We start from the raw sequence: 14,372 nt of genomic DNA, 5'->3' as shown, positions 1-14,372 counted from the left end.
ATTCAGAATGCAAAATGTTCTTCTCTGGATGTTTGATTAATAGAGGGAAATAAACAGACCTTTAAGCTGTATAACACTGTAAAAAACAATCCTTCCCTGTATGTAGGTATGGCATAAGCGTACACATACATGTTTCTCTACTAGTTTAAGGGTGCTAGTATAAGAAACCTCATGTTTCACATTGCTGCATCTTTTCAAGAGCATTGTTCCACAGGTACTCAAACTTCAGCTTTAGGATTAATGCAATCCAACCTGGGTGTTCAGGACTCAGAAGAGAAAGGCTGCAGCCAGGCAAAGGCATCACTACTGCAGAGCTGCAATGCTCCCTTTACTTAATTAAAGGTATAAACACTCACAACAATTTTTATAAAAGCTAATTCATTGTTCAGCCACAAGTTTATTTTGCCTGCAACTGTAAGCTCTATGTGTCTATTGTTGCTTGTGCAGGCTGAATTCCTGATATAAAAAGAGTCTGCCCACTCAAATGCTTTCATGGGAACATAAGGGCCTCATGGTGAGGTTTGGCAATGCAGCTGGACCAACCAAATTGCTCACAGCCACCAAAATGAGGCAGTATTAATCTTTCTTCTACCACCTTGCCTCTGCTAGTCCTCTGCACTGGCTCAGGGACATCTGACCTCTGATTTGGCTGAGTTTACTGAACAGGTAGAGAAATAATTCATCAGGAAAAAAAGAATGGTTTCTGTTGGTTTATCAAGTGAGGCCAGATGAATACTAATAGAATGAACAACAGGACACCTCTTTCAATGCAATCCAGTCATTTGACTGATTCAGCCACATTGTGGAGTCACTTGTGAGCCAAGCATGGTGTAGGAACACAGTGACAGGACAAAAGGCAGGGGGAGAGAAGAAGTGCTTTTGGCTTATTACACATTCACTTTAACATTACTTTACACTGGTATTAATAACAAAGTGGCATTCTTACCTTTAACTGCTAATTTTTCCATTCATTTGCATCACTGCCAATTTACTAACAGATACAATAAACTGAATATTTACTTACCTACAAATCCTTTCTCTCCAACTAATTTAAGAGCAATTTTGTCTGCCAAAACAGAAGAACTTCCATGTGCAATGTTAGCAAAAGGTCCAGCGTGAACAAATACTGGTGTTCCCTGGATGATAAAAAAAATATATGTAAGTAATTCAATGTATAGATATCATGGTTTAACTCCAGCCCACAACTAAGTCCCACACAGCTCCTCTATCACTCATTCCTCTATCAGTGGGATGGGGGAGCAAACCAGAAGGGTTAAAGTAAGAATACTCATGGCATGAGATAAACACAATTTAATAGGCAAAGAAAAGACTGCACACACACGAGCAAAGCAAAACAAGGAACAAAAAAAGGAATTAATTCCTGCTTCCCATGAGCAGGTGTTCAGCCCAGGAAAGCAGGGCTCTACCATATGAAATGGTTATTTGGGAAGACAAATGCCATCACTGCAAGTGTCCACCCTTCTTCCTTCCTCCCACAGCTTTGTATGCTCAGCACAATTCCATATGGTTGGGAATACCCCTTGGGACAGTTGGGGTCAGCTGTCCCACTGTATGCCCTCCCAACATCTTGTGTACCCCACCAGCAAGCAGGCCTTCTGAGAGACAGAAAAGGCCTTGACTTTGTGCAAGCCTTGCTCAGCAATTACAAAAACATTCCTGTGTTATCAGCACTGTCCCCAGCACAAATCCAAAACACAGCCCACTAATTCCTACTTCCTGTGCAGGCAGAGGAGCCAGCAGAAGCTGTGAGGGACCAGAGACAAGGGTTAAGGAGCTGGAGAGGGAGATGGCAAGGGATGTGCTGGGGTGCAGGGGGGACACTGACACAATAGAAAATCCATTCACTGCTGCTGGAAGCCCAGGTGCAGGGCTGAACTCCTGCACTAGACACCACAGGGGAAATCAACTCTGCAGATGAACCAGTCTAAACCAGAGACAGGAGAGGCAAGGAGTAAGCAAATTAGCTATGTATAGGAATTTGTGAGGTAGGAAGCAGTTCTCAGTTTCCCTCTTGTATTTTTGGCAGGCATCCCAAGGAAAAGAGAAATTAGAAAATAAGCATCTTCAGAAAGGGATTAGGATTAGGTGAGATTACATTAACTGCTATTTTTTCTAAAACAGAATTCTATTCTATTCTATTCTATTCTATTCTATTCTATTCTATTCTATTCTATTCTATTCTATTCTATTCTATTCTATAGATTACACAATCAGACAGAAGAATGTCACTTCAGCTGCTTTACTACAAAATACTTAGGCAAACAAATGTCCATTGTTGCATTTACACATCTGAAAGTGCCCAGCCTTTTAAAAAAAAGGTAAGCAGACAATTTCACATTATATTCATTGATGTTCTTCTCACATCCTGTACTAAGAGCAACTGCCAACCTTCAAAATTTCAGGCAACCTACCAGGCAACCTCCTTCAAGTTTTGACCAGAAACACCAGTTAAGGAGGACAGTGTTCTATGGATCAGCTGCAGGGCACATCTAATAGTCCACTGAACCACAGCTTGGAAACTATTAACCATAAAATACAAGTTGGTTCTTCTTCCTCTCATCTCCCAGCCACCAATGTCTTAAGGAAACAACCTACATAGGAAAATCTCTATTTCCTACTGTAATCTAAGTGGTGTTTTAGAGAAAACATGGACATTTTAGTAATGACAACTAGAAATCATATGCAAAAATGATGTATCAATAAAAAGTATCTCTTCTTATTCATTTCTTTAGAAGTAGTAACATATAATTAATTGTTTTTCTCAGAGGAAAGACAAGTAACTTTTTAGCCACTGCCACATGCACACACCAGTGGGGGCTATTTTCCAGGAACAACACAAGCTACAACTCAGATAACTCTGCCTCGTACATGTTAGAGTAGACTCAGGAGCCAAAAAAAAAAGTAAATTAAGGAGAAATCATGCCCTGTAACAAAAGAACTGATGTAGATCATTATAATCATAACACAGTGCTTACTTAGGGTTAGCTTTTTTTCTATCTGCTAATGGACACATACTGCAATATCAACTAGATTTTACACAGGTACACAAAAACTTAACATGAACTATGTGTGCCCTCAAAGCTTCTTATTTGGGCATCAGACTAATAGGTGCTATGCAAAATATGTTATCCCTATCCCAAAGAGCTTGTGAACTCTTACCAGCTCATACAAGATCAAATGCAAACAACTTACACCAAACTAAATTGAAGCTTTACTTCTACTTTAATCCAGTATTTATGCTTCTGGCATTCAAATAAGTAGAACCAAAAATTTTTAAGCTACCAGACCCAGATCTGTAAGATTTATTCCAATTTGTCTTTTATTACTCAGTAAGACTAACTTTACTTTTCCAATCCCTAATTTCTTGTGGCAAGCAATCACAGGGCTGGTCTTATTAGAGCTCAGAGCACACAGTGGGCAGATGTGATGCACAGACACAGCCAGTGACTGGGCAGCCCAGCACACACTGCAGCAGCTATGCAAAGAGAAGTGCCAGGAGGTCTCCTCCTACACTCCCTGTGCCACTGTGTTTCCAAGAGTTCATCCACACAACATGGATAAAAAGGGAATGTGGACTGCAGTGTCCAAATTCCAGAATATTGGAAATCAAGAGGCTCCCATGACTAACTTGAAATCCAAACATACTACTAAATAGCTGGCACAGGCAGATGTTCCCCTGGAGCTCTGAAATCCACCAGAAGGAAAGGAAGAGCAATTGGAATGTTTTTTTTTTTACAAGAGCAATCCTCTTGGAAAAAAAGTAAAGTCTAGGTACTGAAGAGAGTGAACTCCAGCAGGACCTTGGGAGCCTCAGACACACTTTGGAACAGGGACAACAGTGTCTTCTCAGGCCAGCTTTAGTGACTGTGCCAGTCCATCTGTCCCATTTATTTTTGCTACACTCTTAACAAACTATATGGACAACCAAACAGTGCCACTGAGATGCATTCTGCTGACTGTTTTCAGTACAGAAAATTTTATTATCCAAGTTTCAGTAAAAGAAAATAAACCCAGAATGTCAATAAATATCTGAAGTTATCTGGCCGCTGGAGGGATGTTTATAATACTTATTACCATTCTTCTCTCATCTTTACTATGAGTGGCACTTCAAAAGTAACACAACAAACCACCCCAGAGCAGCCAGCCTGCAACTACAAAGGGCTGTCCCATAGAGCAGCTGCTCTGTTACTCATGGTATAAATAAATGCTAAACATTAAGGGATCAGTCGACAAGAGAACAAATGTGTCATGAGAAACATGGATAAACACTATGAAATCATTATGTACATTCCAAACAAAGTAATCTCAATTCTACAGAACTGGATATAAGTAAGCTCCACTGAAATCTGTGACTATTGTAGATGGAGTGCCCTGTGTCTCTCATTTTCAGATTTTTACTTTCATTCCTGCATATAAAACACTGTCAATCATTAACACTTTCAGGCAGAATTTCTGGTGTCAGAGTGGCAGGATTGTGATGGAAAGCAACCCACCAAGAGACCTCTTTAAAAACCAGCAATACAGAACACACATCAATTCACATATGAAAAAAAGGACTGACATAAGTTGCCAGTTCAGTTCCATGCAGGACTGACATTCGGTCATTTTTGATTTATGACTTTCTAAGCCTCTTCTCCAGGGCATGCACATAACCATATAAAGTTGGAAATCTACTGAGCATGTTGTTTTCCACAGGCCCTTAGAAGCAGCTCCTCAGACTTCCATGGATTAACACAATTCCCATCCACAGGCTCGTGGCCAAATCTCGGAGCTGCACTGGCTACTTCTATCTGGCTCCTATTCCTGCAATGGCTCCTTCCAGACACTGCTACCCACAGACACTGTGACTTACAAATTATGCCAAATCAACTGTCAGTCATCCAGATCTCCTGCTCTGCCTCATCTGGCAGTCTTTTTGCCATTCCCCAAAGTGATCTGGAAGACCTGCTTTGGTGAACAGTGACATCCCTAATTGCCAGACAGGTCCATGGCACGTTCTGAGCTGTATCTGTGGTCTCTGTAACCATATTATTCTGTTTTTTCACTGCCCATGTGCTGTAGGATTATTTCTAATTTTGCTGTTGTCAAATCCTGGTGCTGCTGCTAAAGGCCCTTACATTTTTATGAAGAACTCATTCTCCCTGAAGGGATTAGGATTATGTTGCCCAATTAATACTGGTAACCTCTTTGGAAACTTAAGATGCTAACTTTTGGGTGCTACTTATTAGGTTTATTTCAAGTGTAATGTAGGCTTCAGTTATCCTCATTTCTGTTTTGCAATTCACACATTCATCAGAAAGATGGCATTACCTACAGCAGAAGAAATATTATTACATCAACCACCCCAGGGTATACTAAGATTACTTTGGTTTAAAATCTATCATGATAGAGGGCTCTAAACTCCCAAGTGGATCATTAGAGTACATTCAAGTGTGCAGGGCACAACAATCCTCGTTCCCCTCCTACTGAAGCTACTAAAAGTAGCACCTCTCAGAGTTATTCAGATGAAGAATTAAAAATAATGAAGAGAGCTCAAGAGCAGCAACACCACAGGCAGGAATAGAGTGGACAATTGTATGCCCAGGAGGGCCAACCCTGTCCTGGGGGACATCAGGGACAGCATCACAGCCAGGCAAGGGAGGGGATTGTCCTGCTCTGCTCTGAGCTGGGGCAGCCTCACCTCCAGTGCTGGGGCAGTTTTGGGTTCCACAATGTAAAAAAAGACATTGAGTCATTAGAGATTGTCCAAAGGAGGGCAATGAAGATGGTGAAGGGCCTTGAGGGGAAGCTGAATGAGGAGTGGCTGAGGTCACTGGGTCTGTTCAGCCTGGAGGAGACTGAGGGGAGACCTCACTGCAAGTACAGCTTCCTTGTGAGGGGAAGAGGAGGGGCAGGCACTGATCTCTTCTCTGGGGTGACAGTGACAGGACCCCAGGGAATGGCCTGAAGTTGTGTCAGGCGAGGTTTGTGTTGAATATCAGGAAAAGTTCCTCACCTAGAGGGTGTTTGGGCACTGGAACAGGCTCCCCAGGGTCACAGCACCAGCCTGACAGAGTTCAGGAGGTGTTTGAACAATGCTCTTGGGCACATGGTGTGACTCTTGGGGATGGTGCTGTGCAGGGCTGGGAGCTGGACTTAGTGATTCTTGGGGGTCACTTCCAACTCAGCAGTTTCTGTGACTCTACATGAGAGCAATGACACAGCCCAAAAGGACATCAGCCAAGGTACAGCAGTGTCTTGGAAAATATTTAGAAAAACTGGGGTTCTCCATTCTTGGATAGGTGACTCCTATTAGGCTGCAAGCCAACAAGTATCCAAAGGGTGACAAAAATTCATCTTTAAGACTCAAAGTGGAGGAGTGGAGCATGAAGCAGTCTTCTGAGCTGCTTTAGTTTGCTGTTTTAAAAAGAACTTTGTGAGAAGAATTTAGGGGGAAAATGTGTCTTTGGGTAATGTGGTCAGAGTCCTGCTAACAAGCAAAAGTGTTTGATGAAAGTTGGCAGATGTTTCAGCCAAAGCATAGATTAGACTAGAAAAGAATACCACATAAAAGGCAGGAATTGTATTGCATAGAAATGTGAATATAAAGAAATGGAGGGGAAAAATAAATGCATGCAAGTCCCACAAGCAAATGCCTATTGATCAAAAGAATCTCTTCCGACATTTATAACTGTCTTTCAGAACACTGCAACAAAACCACAGCATTTTCCAACAGATATGCAAACTGCAAACAGAATGACTAAACAGTTCAGAATCAAAGCTACCTTGTCACCCTTAACACACACAATGCTATCCAAGTGATGATTATAATGTTGAGCTCTGGCCGTGACGTTCTTGATCCTATGTGACCTCCAGTTTCTGCTATGGGATGTTATATTAAAATTATCACACACACACATTCTTCATACAGCCACATGAAAGAACAGGTTTTCTTTGCAGGGAAAAATAATTAAATGGCTATAATAAAATAACACAGATTTAAATTCTGTTTTTCTAATATTCACAAAGACTAGGAATGTGTCCCTGTCCAAACACAAAAGCAAAAAGTTCATTATCACTTCAACATGCTGTAGCAGATGAGACATTTTTATCAAGTGGTGATTGCACTGGTATCTTTCTGCATTCTTCAACTTTGCACCATATCAAGAACCATCGTGAAATATTCCAGCTATGTAATTTTGATGGTCAAATGAAAAAAAAATACACACTGATTTTCCTCCAAGTGCATTTGTTTTCAAAGCTGCTTCATTATTTTATCATTTTTCTTCTCCTTCTCCCCTTGAATATTGCTCATCAGTTTCCCATCAAAACATCAATACCAGACTGCCCAGGCACCAAGTTAGCTTGCACTAATTCTACATTCTTTAAGCTTTTGGAAGAAAGCTCACTAGGGTAGGTGTAAAACATCCCTCTCATAGTCCATCAAAGCTCCATTTAGTCCATGAAGGCACTGTGGCAAGATATGGTGGCTGGGAGCTATCTTTTGAAAATGCATAAACAGCTGAAAGGACCCTCCTGTGATTCTGAATGGCATAAGCCACAACACAGATTAGAATGGCCACAGCAAAGCACCTTTTCTCCACAAAAAATGCTGGGCTGTGAGAATCATCATGAGAACATCCATATAAAAGAAATACACAAAAAGGGCACTTCCCTGCAAGAACAAGGTGGGAAATAATAAATCTGTGACTTAGAAGATGAACTTGCCTCCCATTGTGCTCAGAAGCAGCTCAACAGTGCACTGCAGCTTGCTTGCAACACTAGATAAAATGATGACTACAGCCAGATCTCAAAAAGGAAGAAAACCAACAAAAAAGATAAAAATGCAAATGGAGTTGAATAATTAACATAAATAAATGAACGTTTGCCTTCATGGAACGAATGCCTTTATGGATCAGACCCCAGCTTGAACTTTGGAAGTCAAGCACAGCTGCTGAGGAGAAGCATGATCAGCACAATATGAAATTTTAAAGTTGGAGAAGGGCAGGCATCATAAGCCATACTTACCTCTAATGTCTGCATTAGCGTGGGCTTAATTGCATCTTTCATCAAAACTGCCAAAGCACCAGTTACTCCCTAAAAGACAAGAGTCCACATTTTAAGGAAGTCAATTCCAAGGTGCAATATTTTCAAGTTACACTTACAGTTAAAAGACCCTTAGAATTCGAAGCAGTGTTACAGTGATGCATAAAGAATTTATTTAGATATTACCACAAGACTTCTAAAATTCTGTATTTACAGTGTGTCAAAAACAAAAATGTTTTTATTCTGAATACACTTAAAAGGCAATAGTTAACTTCTTTGTCCTATTTAATGGAGAGATCAGAAACAGAATTAAGTGATCAGCATGAGGATGTTCAAGGTAACAAAAGATGAAGTGCCAAAGGCCACTGAGACCTGAGAAAGCAAGAAGGTAACAGCTTGCTAAAACTGCCTAAAGAAGTGACAGATGCATTTCTTTTATACAGAACCAACAGCATAAATCAATAGCTAGCAACAACCAGAAAGGGTATTTTTCAAGACTTTTACATATATATGCACAACAGATACAGGATGAAAGCAGCCACAGAATTTACTAGGAGCAGATAACATCATAAGATTAAAAGTTAGAGCTGGCTTACTGGGATGATGAGAGCACAAAAGGAGCTGAGCAAATTACTGCATTTTGGTTGTAGGAAACCTTACTCCTCCCTAAAAATTTTCTTGAAGTATAAAATTCATACTGACTGACCTTATAATAAATTTTAAAAATAAAAAATAAATAAAATGACAGCCCTCTACACCAAATCTCAATGCCCATTCAAAAAAAGAAAAAAAAAAAAAGAAAAAGGCTCCAGAGCGTACAGATCACTATTAGACTATATGAAGAGTGCTATCTAGAAATCACCAGCATACATTCAAATTTATTCTTGAATTACTTTGATTTTGAGATGTTGTGTTTTGCTTTGAAAGAATTAGATCACAGTTCAGAAAAACCACAGCAGTGTTATAAAGAGTGGCTTGTAGAGTAGCCAGAGAATGCAAAAAAATGAATTTAATATATTTTTGTATTGAAAAGAAACATAAAAACCAAACAAAAATCCTAGCTGCTGTAAATTGTTTAAAATGAAAATTGAAAAACATGGGTACAATATCCAAGATGCCTATAAAAATATTCAAATAAAGAAAAGCAATAAAAATAGTGCCTTTATAATTCCCAACACAGCTTTCATCAACTAACCCCAAATTTGGGCAATCCAATTCTGCATGAAAGTTTTGACGGCAACAGATAAGAGACATAAAAGTATGTGGTGATTAAGTGCAGAACTTTATAAAATTAAATTTCCCCCTTTCTGAGCATCACATCTGAGCACAGACTTCAGAGGAAAATGACACAGAATATTTGGCCTTAGATAAAACTGAATTAAAACCAAAATAGTAAAACTGACTTCTACTGATGCATAGCAAGTGTTTCCTAGGAGGACTGCGAAGGAGAGAGAAGGAAAAGATTTTTTTTTGTACTCTGCATCTCCCACTGTTTACAAAACCCAATGGATCCACAAAAGTTTTTCATCTTCTGAATTAGACTGCTGTTTCTTAAGATGTTAATTTTAGAAGCTAGGATTAAAAAGCTCTTTCAAAATGGTAAGGCTCCACCACCTCCATAGAAACAGCCTGGTGCTGTGCTGCTTATATACCCAAATACTCTCATTTCTAGAGGAAAAATTCCAAATGAAAAACTTTACATCTGGTCTTTCAAGTGGTCAGCAGCAAGAATAACTACCTGACAGCCACGGATCAGCCCTACTGGAAAGAAGACTTGGGGGAAGAAGAAGTGAAAAATAAAATCAGGACACTTCTCCCCCAACCTCCTCCCCTGCTCCTTCTAGATAATAATGGCTCAAATCCTGTCTCCTTTGTTTTCTGATGTTTTCACCAATCTGATAAAAACAGTGAAGTAAAAAAATACTTCCTTTGCATTTTAGCTTTTTGGGCTAAAATATGGGAAATACTAGACATGCCTTTTGGAAACAACAACTCATTTTACCTGAAGCTGAAAGCACAGAAAAAAAGATGTAAATACCACAATAAGCATATCTGGTGTGTATCTGCCTCTCATGGTTCTTAACTAGGTTTGGTGTCAAAAGAAGTCCTTAAATTAAACAAACAATAAGGTCACCTATCTGACACAACTGTTGGAATGAAGTTTTCATTTCTAAGTATCTAATACACAATTCCTACAGCTCACTCCAAGTCCTGGATCTGATTCACAAAGCTGTTTAAGGAATCAGGTTCCTATTTCCAATTCAGAAAAGGTAGATAAAATTCTCATAAAAGAATTAGGCTTCAACACTTACACACCAATTAAGCTTGTGAGAGCCCAAAGATCATTAGCTTTCCACTAACTCACTGGCACAGGAAAGAAGCAGGGTCTGAATCAATTGTATACAGATGTTCAACTTTTCTGGGCTCCTTCCTGGAACTGATCACAGGTATTCCTGAAAATAATGCTCCTTCCATCTATCCACCAGCCATCAGGGCAGGTATGCTCCCCAGGACAGCACAGATCACAAAATAAATTATACACGTGACACAAGAAAGGCAAACTTAGATGAACATCCAAAATACTTTCAAAGCAGCTTCCAGTGGAGCAGTCTCTGAAGTTTATCAAGACTGGAAATGAAAGCCAGCACCAGATGACAAGGAAAGTGATTGGAAGTAACTACTATGAAATGAATAAAGGCTACACAGACTGAAGGGCTGAAAAAAAACTCTTTTCTTTATAAGAAAAATAATGAAGTACTTGCAACTTCCCTTCAATTGAAACTATAGTCTCTAACAAAATAATAATACTTTGTACAATCTCAGTCCCGTAAAAAAATTAACTTTAAACCATAATCTGAGAAGAACTGCAACTCCTTATTCTGATGAACCAGAGCACAAAATCTCACTAGCTAACAGATCATTTACATAAGTAAATATGAAACTCTTTCTTCATTTTGTTTTTTTTTTTTTTTTTTGGTCCTGGAATTGCTGAAAGCTAACAGTATGGAACAGCAAGTAAGCTGAGAAGTCTTACTTTAAAAAAAAATAGTGACATATTTATTTAATATTTTTCATATCTGCTGAAATACTGATCTAGGGCATATAGACTGATTTAGCTTCACATAAAAATATGGTATGTGTCCATCAGAATTCTACCTCACTGTAAAAGCCAAAAAGCAATTAAGTCTTCAAAATACTGTACAATGAGCACCACATTTTGGCAAAGAGCTCAACATATTCCATTACAGAGGATAGACATTTAATCCATTACTCTTGTGGAAAGAGTCTTCTCAATTCATGGAATATTCAATTTATCTTTTTTCTATTATTCCTAGCCTGTCTCTGCATATGGTTTATATCTGTCAATGTGTATTCTAGGTTTTATTATTGTATTATGATAAATATATTGCATATAAAGTCAAAATTAAGAACAATTGTATTTTTGTGAAGTATTTTGTGTGTACATCTGGAAACAAATCACAGAGAAAGGTTTAGTGGTTTTGGTTCACATAGATTTCAAAGAACTAAAGACTACTGTCAAGTGTTTAAACTTGCATAAATTCAATATGTGCAAGATATAAACATGAACCCCAGATTTTTTTTCTGTGATAGATAGAATTGATCCATTATTCAGGTTGTGTGCTATTTTTTATGATAAAGTTGCCTTTAAAAGTTTCTTAGAACTATATGCAATTGGAGTTCTTTGGGCTAAAACATTCCATGGCAATGGATATATGATAGATCCAAAATTTAAACTTCATTTTGTTCTACACAAATAGAAGTCAAAATTATTGAACCTGGATTGAGAGCATTCTAAAAACTTGAAAAGTCTTTTTCTTTTGTTGTCTTGAGATCTTTCCTTACTGAACTATAGAGCTTTACCTCCTCACTGACCCTGACTTGAAAGGAGGATGGAAATTCAGGAATAGAATAGTTTCACATCAAACCTCTTGATATGTGTGACAATTTTCTCAAGAAATAAACCTTGGATTATATCAACACAGGCAGCACAAGCTGCAGGGGAAGTGGGGAAGAGAAGAAACTGCATCTAAAGTCTAGAAACATTTGGTTTAGTTGCAAGCTGCTCAAACAGATTGACCACCTGTGGGAAGAAACCAGCACTGGAGATAAAATGCTACATGATTGAACAGAATTGTATCATCTCCATAGATATGAATTATGACTTGTTATTATCTTTGATTATACTTCTCCTGCTTTTGTTTCCTGAGGATTCAACTTTATACAGTACACTTTCACCAGTGCAGGATGGTTATTTATAAGCACTCTCCCCTTGTACAAAGTAGGCATTATCTAATTTGATACAGAAATTGTAGAAACTGGTAATTTCTTTTGACATTTTTTAAATCCCAACACCACAGTATCTGACTTCTTCATCAATATTAGTAAGTTTTCAGAAATGAACAATTGGTCCTGCTCTTCAAAAAAGAAACCTGCACACACAAGGATCAAGCTCAAAAATATTCACCAATTTTGGATGCTCAGCCTGGGACAAGAGAAAATAATTTCTCCTGGTCCAAAGCTCTTGATGGAGTTTTACTCTTTCCATAAATATCAGTTGTTTACCTCCCCAGTATTAAACCAGACTGAGGAATGTGTAACTCCTTATGTACTGTAAGGATCAGTTTGTGTGGACAGAGCACTACATGAAAGTTTCACAAAAAACACAGGACTAGAACTCTCCAAAGAGATGCTTTATATCCTTAACCATGCAATCATATTCTTCTTATTCCCATGGTCCTCATACTAATTTTTAACACACTCACAACAAAAGAGGTAGGAGTTTCTGCACTTCCCAATCAGGGCAGGCAACCAAGTCTTTCCTGTGCATGGTATGGAGAACCTCCAGAAGAAGAAGAATGCAGCAGCATCACTGCAGATGCTCATAACACATGTCCTTCAGACTGTGATGACTTTTTCATTCTGGACAGGTTTTGGTTTTTTGGTTTTTTTTGTATAATACAAAACACTGCTTTAAAGAACAACTAGAAACATATGTTCAGTACAAGCAACACTATCAAATGATTGAGACACTAAGCATAGGAAGTTTGTTTTAAAAAAAGCCAAAGAAAACTGAATTAGTAACAGACATTTTGCTGAGCACTACTTTCATTTTAGGGACACAGTGGAAAAGTTCTAAAATTCTTTTGCTCCTATGGAAAAGCCATGTCTTTCATCCATCAAGCTTATTAGCATTAAGTGGTTAGCAGGTCAAATATTTTGCAATGTTAATAAATTAAAATACTTCATGCAAAAGTAGTGTCAAAATCAAAATCACGTATATCAAATTCTAACACTAAATAACTTTAAAGATTTTGCATATGTAACTTATTACCCATTCCCCTCCATTTGGCCAAGACAAAGTTATACATTTGAAAAGCAAAAGCAAAACTTCAACAGCTGGAATATTAAATGCAGTTCTTCATATCTCCTGCATAATTGGGAATAGATTATTTACTTTGAATTTTAATGATGATTGTACTTAGAAATTTTGAACCTTATCTTAATTCCATTCTTAAATCCAGGCTCTCTAGATATCATGTTTTCATTTCTTTATTAAACTGGAACCCACTAAGGCTGTGAAGGTGTTCCTGACTTGTGGATTTGCTATCTTTGCTGACAAGGCAGGATACTCATGGCTTTACTCATTCATTTCTCAGTAAGTTTGAGCAGATGCTCATGAAACAGGGAGAAAGCATACAGAGCCCATGTGATACAGGCAGCCATCACCAATGGGCTGGCATTAGACTGCTCCTGATTGTAATGCAGCTGATTACAAACACCAGCTGGCACTTCTGGCTGCACCAGAACCTGCCATACACAACCATGTGTGAGCTTCCAACCACTGTTCAATGACTCACAGCCCGGATACAGGGGATAGAATGTGATTTAAAGAAAAAACATACTGATTTCCTTCAGAAGCTGAAGTAGGGAATGAGGAAGCAGCAACTAATGAAGACAAAGAAGAAAAAAAAAAAAAAATCTAATGACAGATAAACCTGTCCCAAGCACTATCAGCAGCCTTTGAATTAAGAACAGCTTGTTTCCATTCTGATTCAGTGGTACAGGCATTCATGTGGTAACTATCATTGTAACATCTGAGCAGACTCTAAAAGCACAGTAGCAAACATTACCAGCTCTCCCAAATAAGAGCCTGCACTTTGACTCCCTCCAGCACTGAATTTGTTTGCCTTAAGAAGTGCAGAAAATGATCCAAGTAGGTTATGGAGACCAGAGGTTTCCTGAACCAGATGTTACCAGAGTTGAAGAAATGAGTTCTACATCTTGTTCTCATTCTCATTCTCAAG

General features: G+C 38.6%; 1 protein-coding gene across 1 annotated transcript in view; it reads right to left on the bottom strand.

The window, feature by feature from the left end:
• The window catches only part of MTHFD1L (methylenetetrahydrofolate dehydrogenase (NADP+ dependent) 1 like), a 141,165-nt gene that overhangs the window by 81,636 nt on the left and 45,157 nt on the right, over window positions 1–14,372 (bottom strand). Inside the window, exons 19-20 of the mRNA XM_056486228.1 lie at window positions 8,029–8,097; window positions 1,025–1,136 (exon numbers count right to left, since the gene is read on the bottom strand). Coding sequence (XP_056342203.1) covers window positions 1,025–1,136; window positions 8,029–8,097 — 181 coding nt within the window. The remainder of the gene's footprint in view (window positions 1–1,024; window positions 1,137–8,028; window positions 8,098–14,372) is intronic.

Source organism: Oenanthe melanoleuca, chromosome 3 (assembly GCF_029582105.1).
Source record: "Oenanthe melanoleuca isolate GR-GAL-2019-014 chromosome 3, OMel1.0, whole genome shotgun sequence".
NCBI classification, from domain to species: Eukaryota; Metazoa; Chordata; class Aves; order Passeriformes; family Muscicapidae; genus Oenanthe; species Oenanthe melanoleuca.
This window is presented reverse-complemented; position numbering and strand designations above follow the sequence as displayed.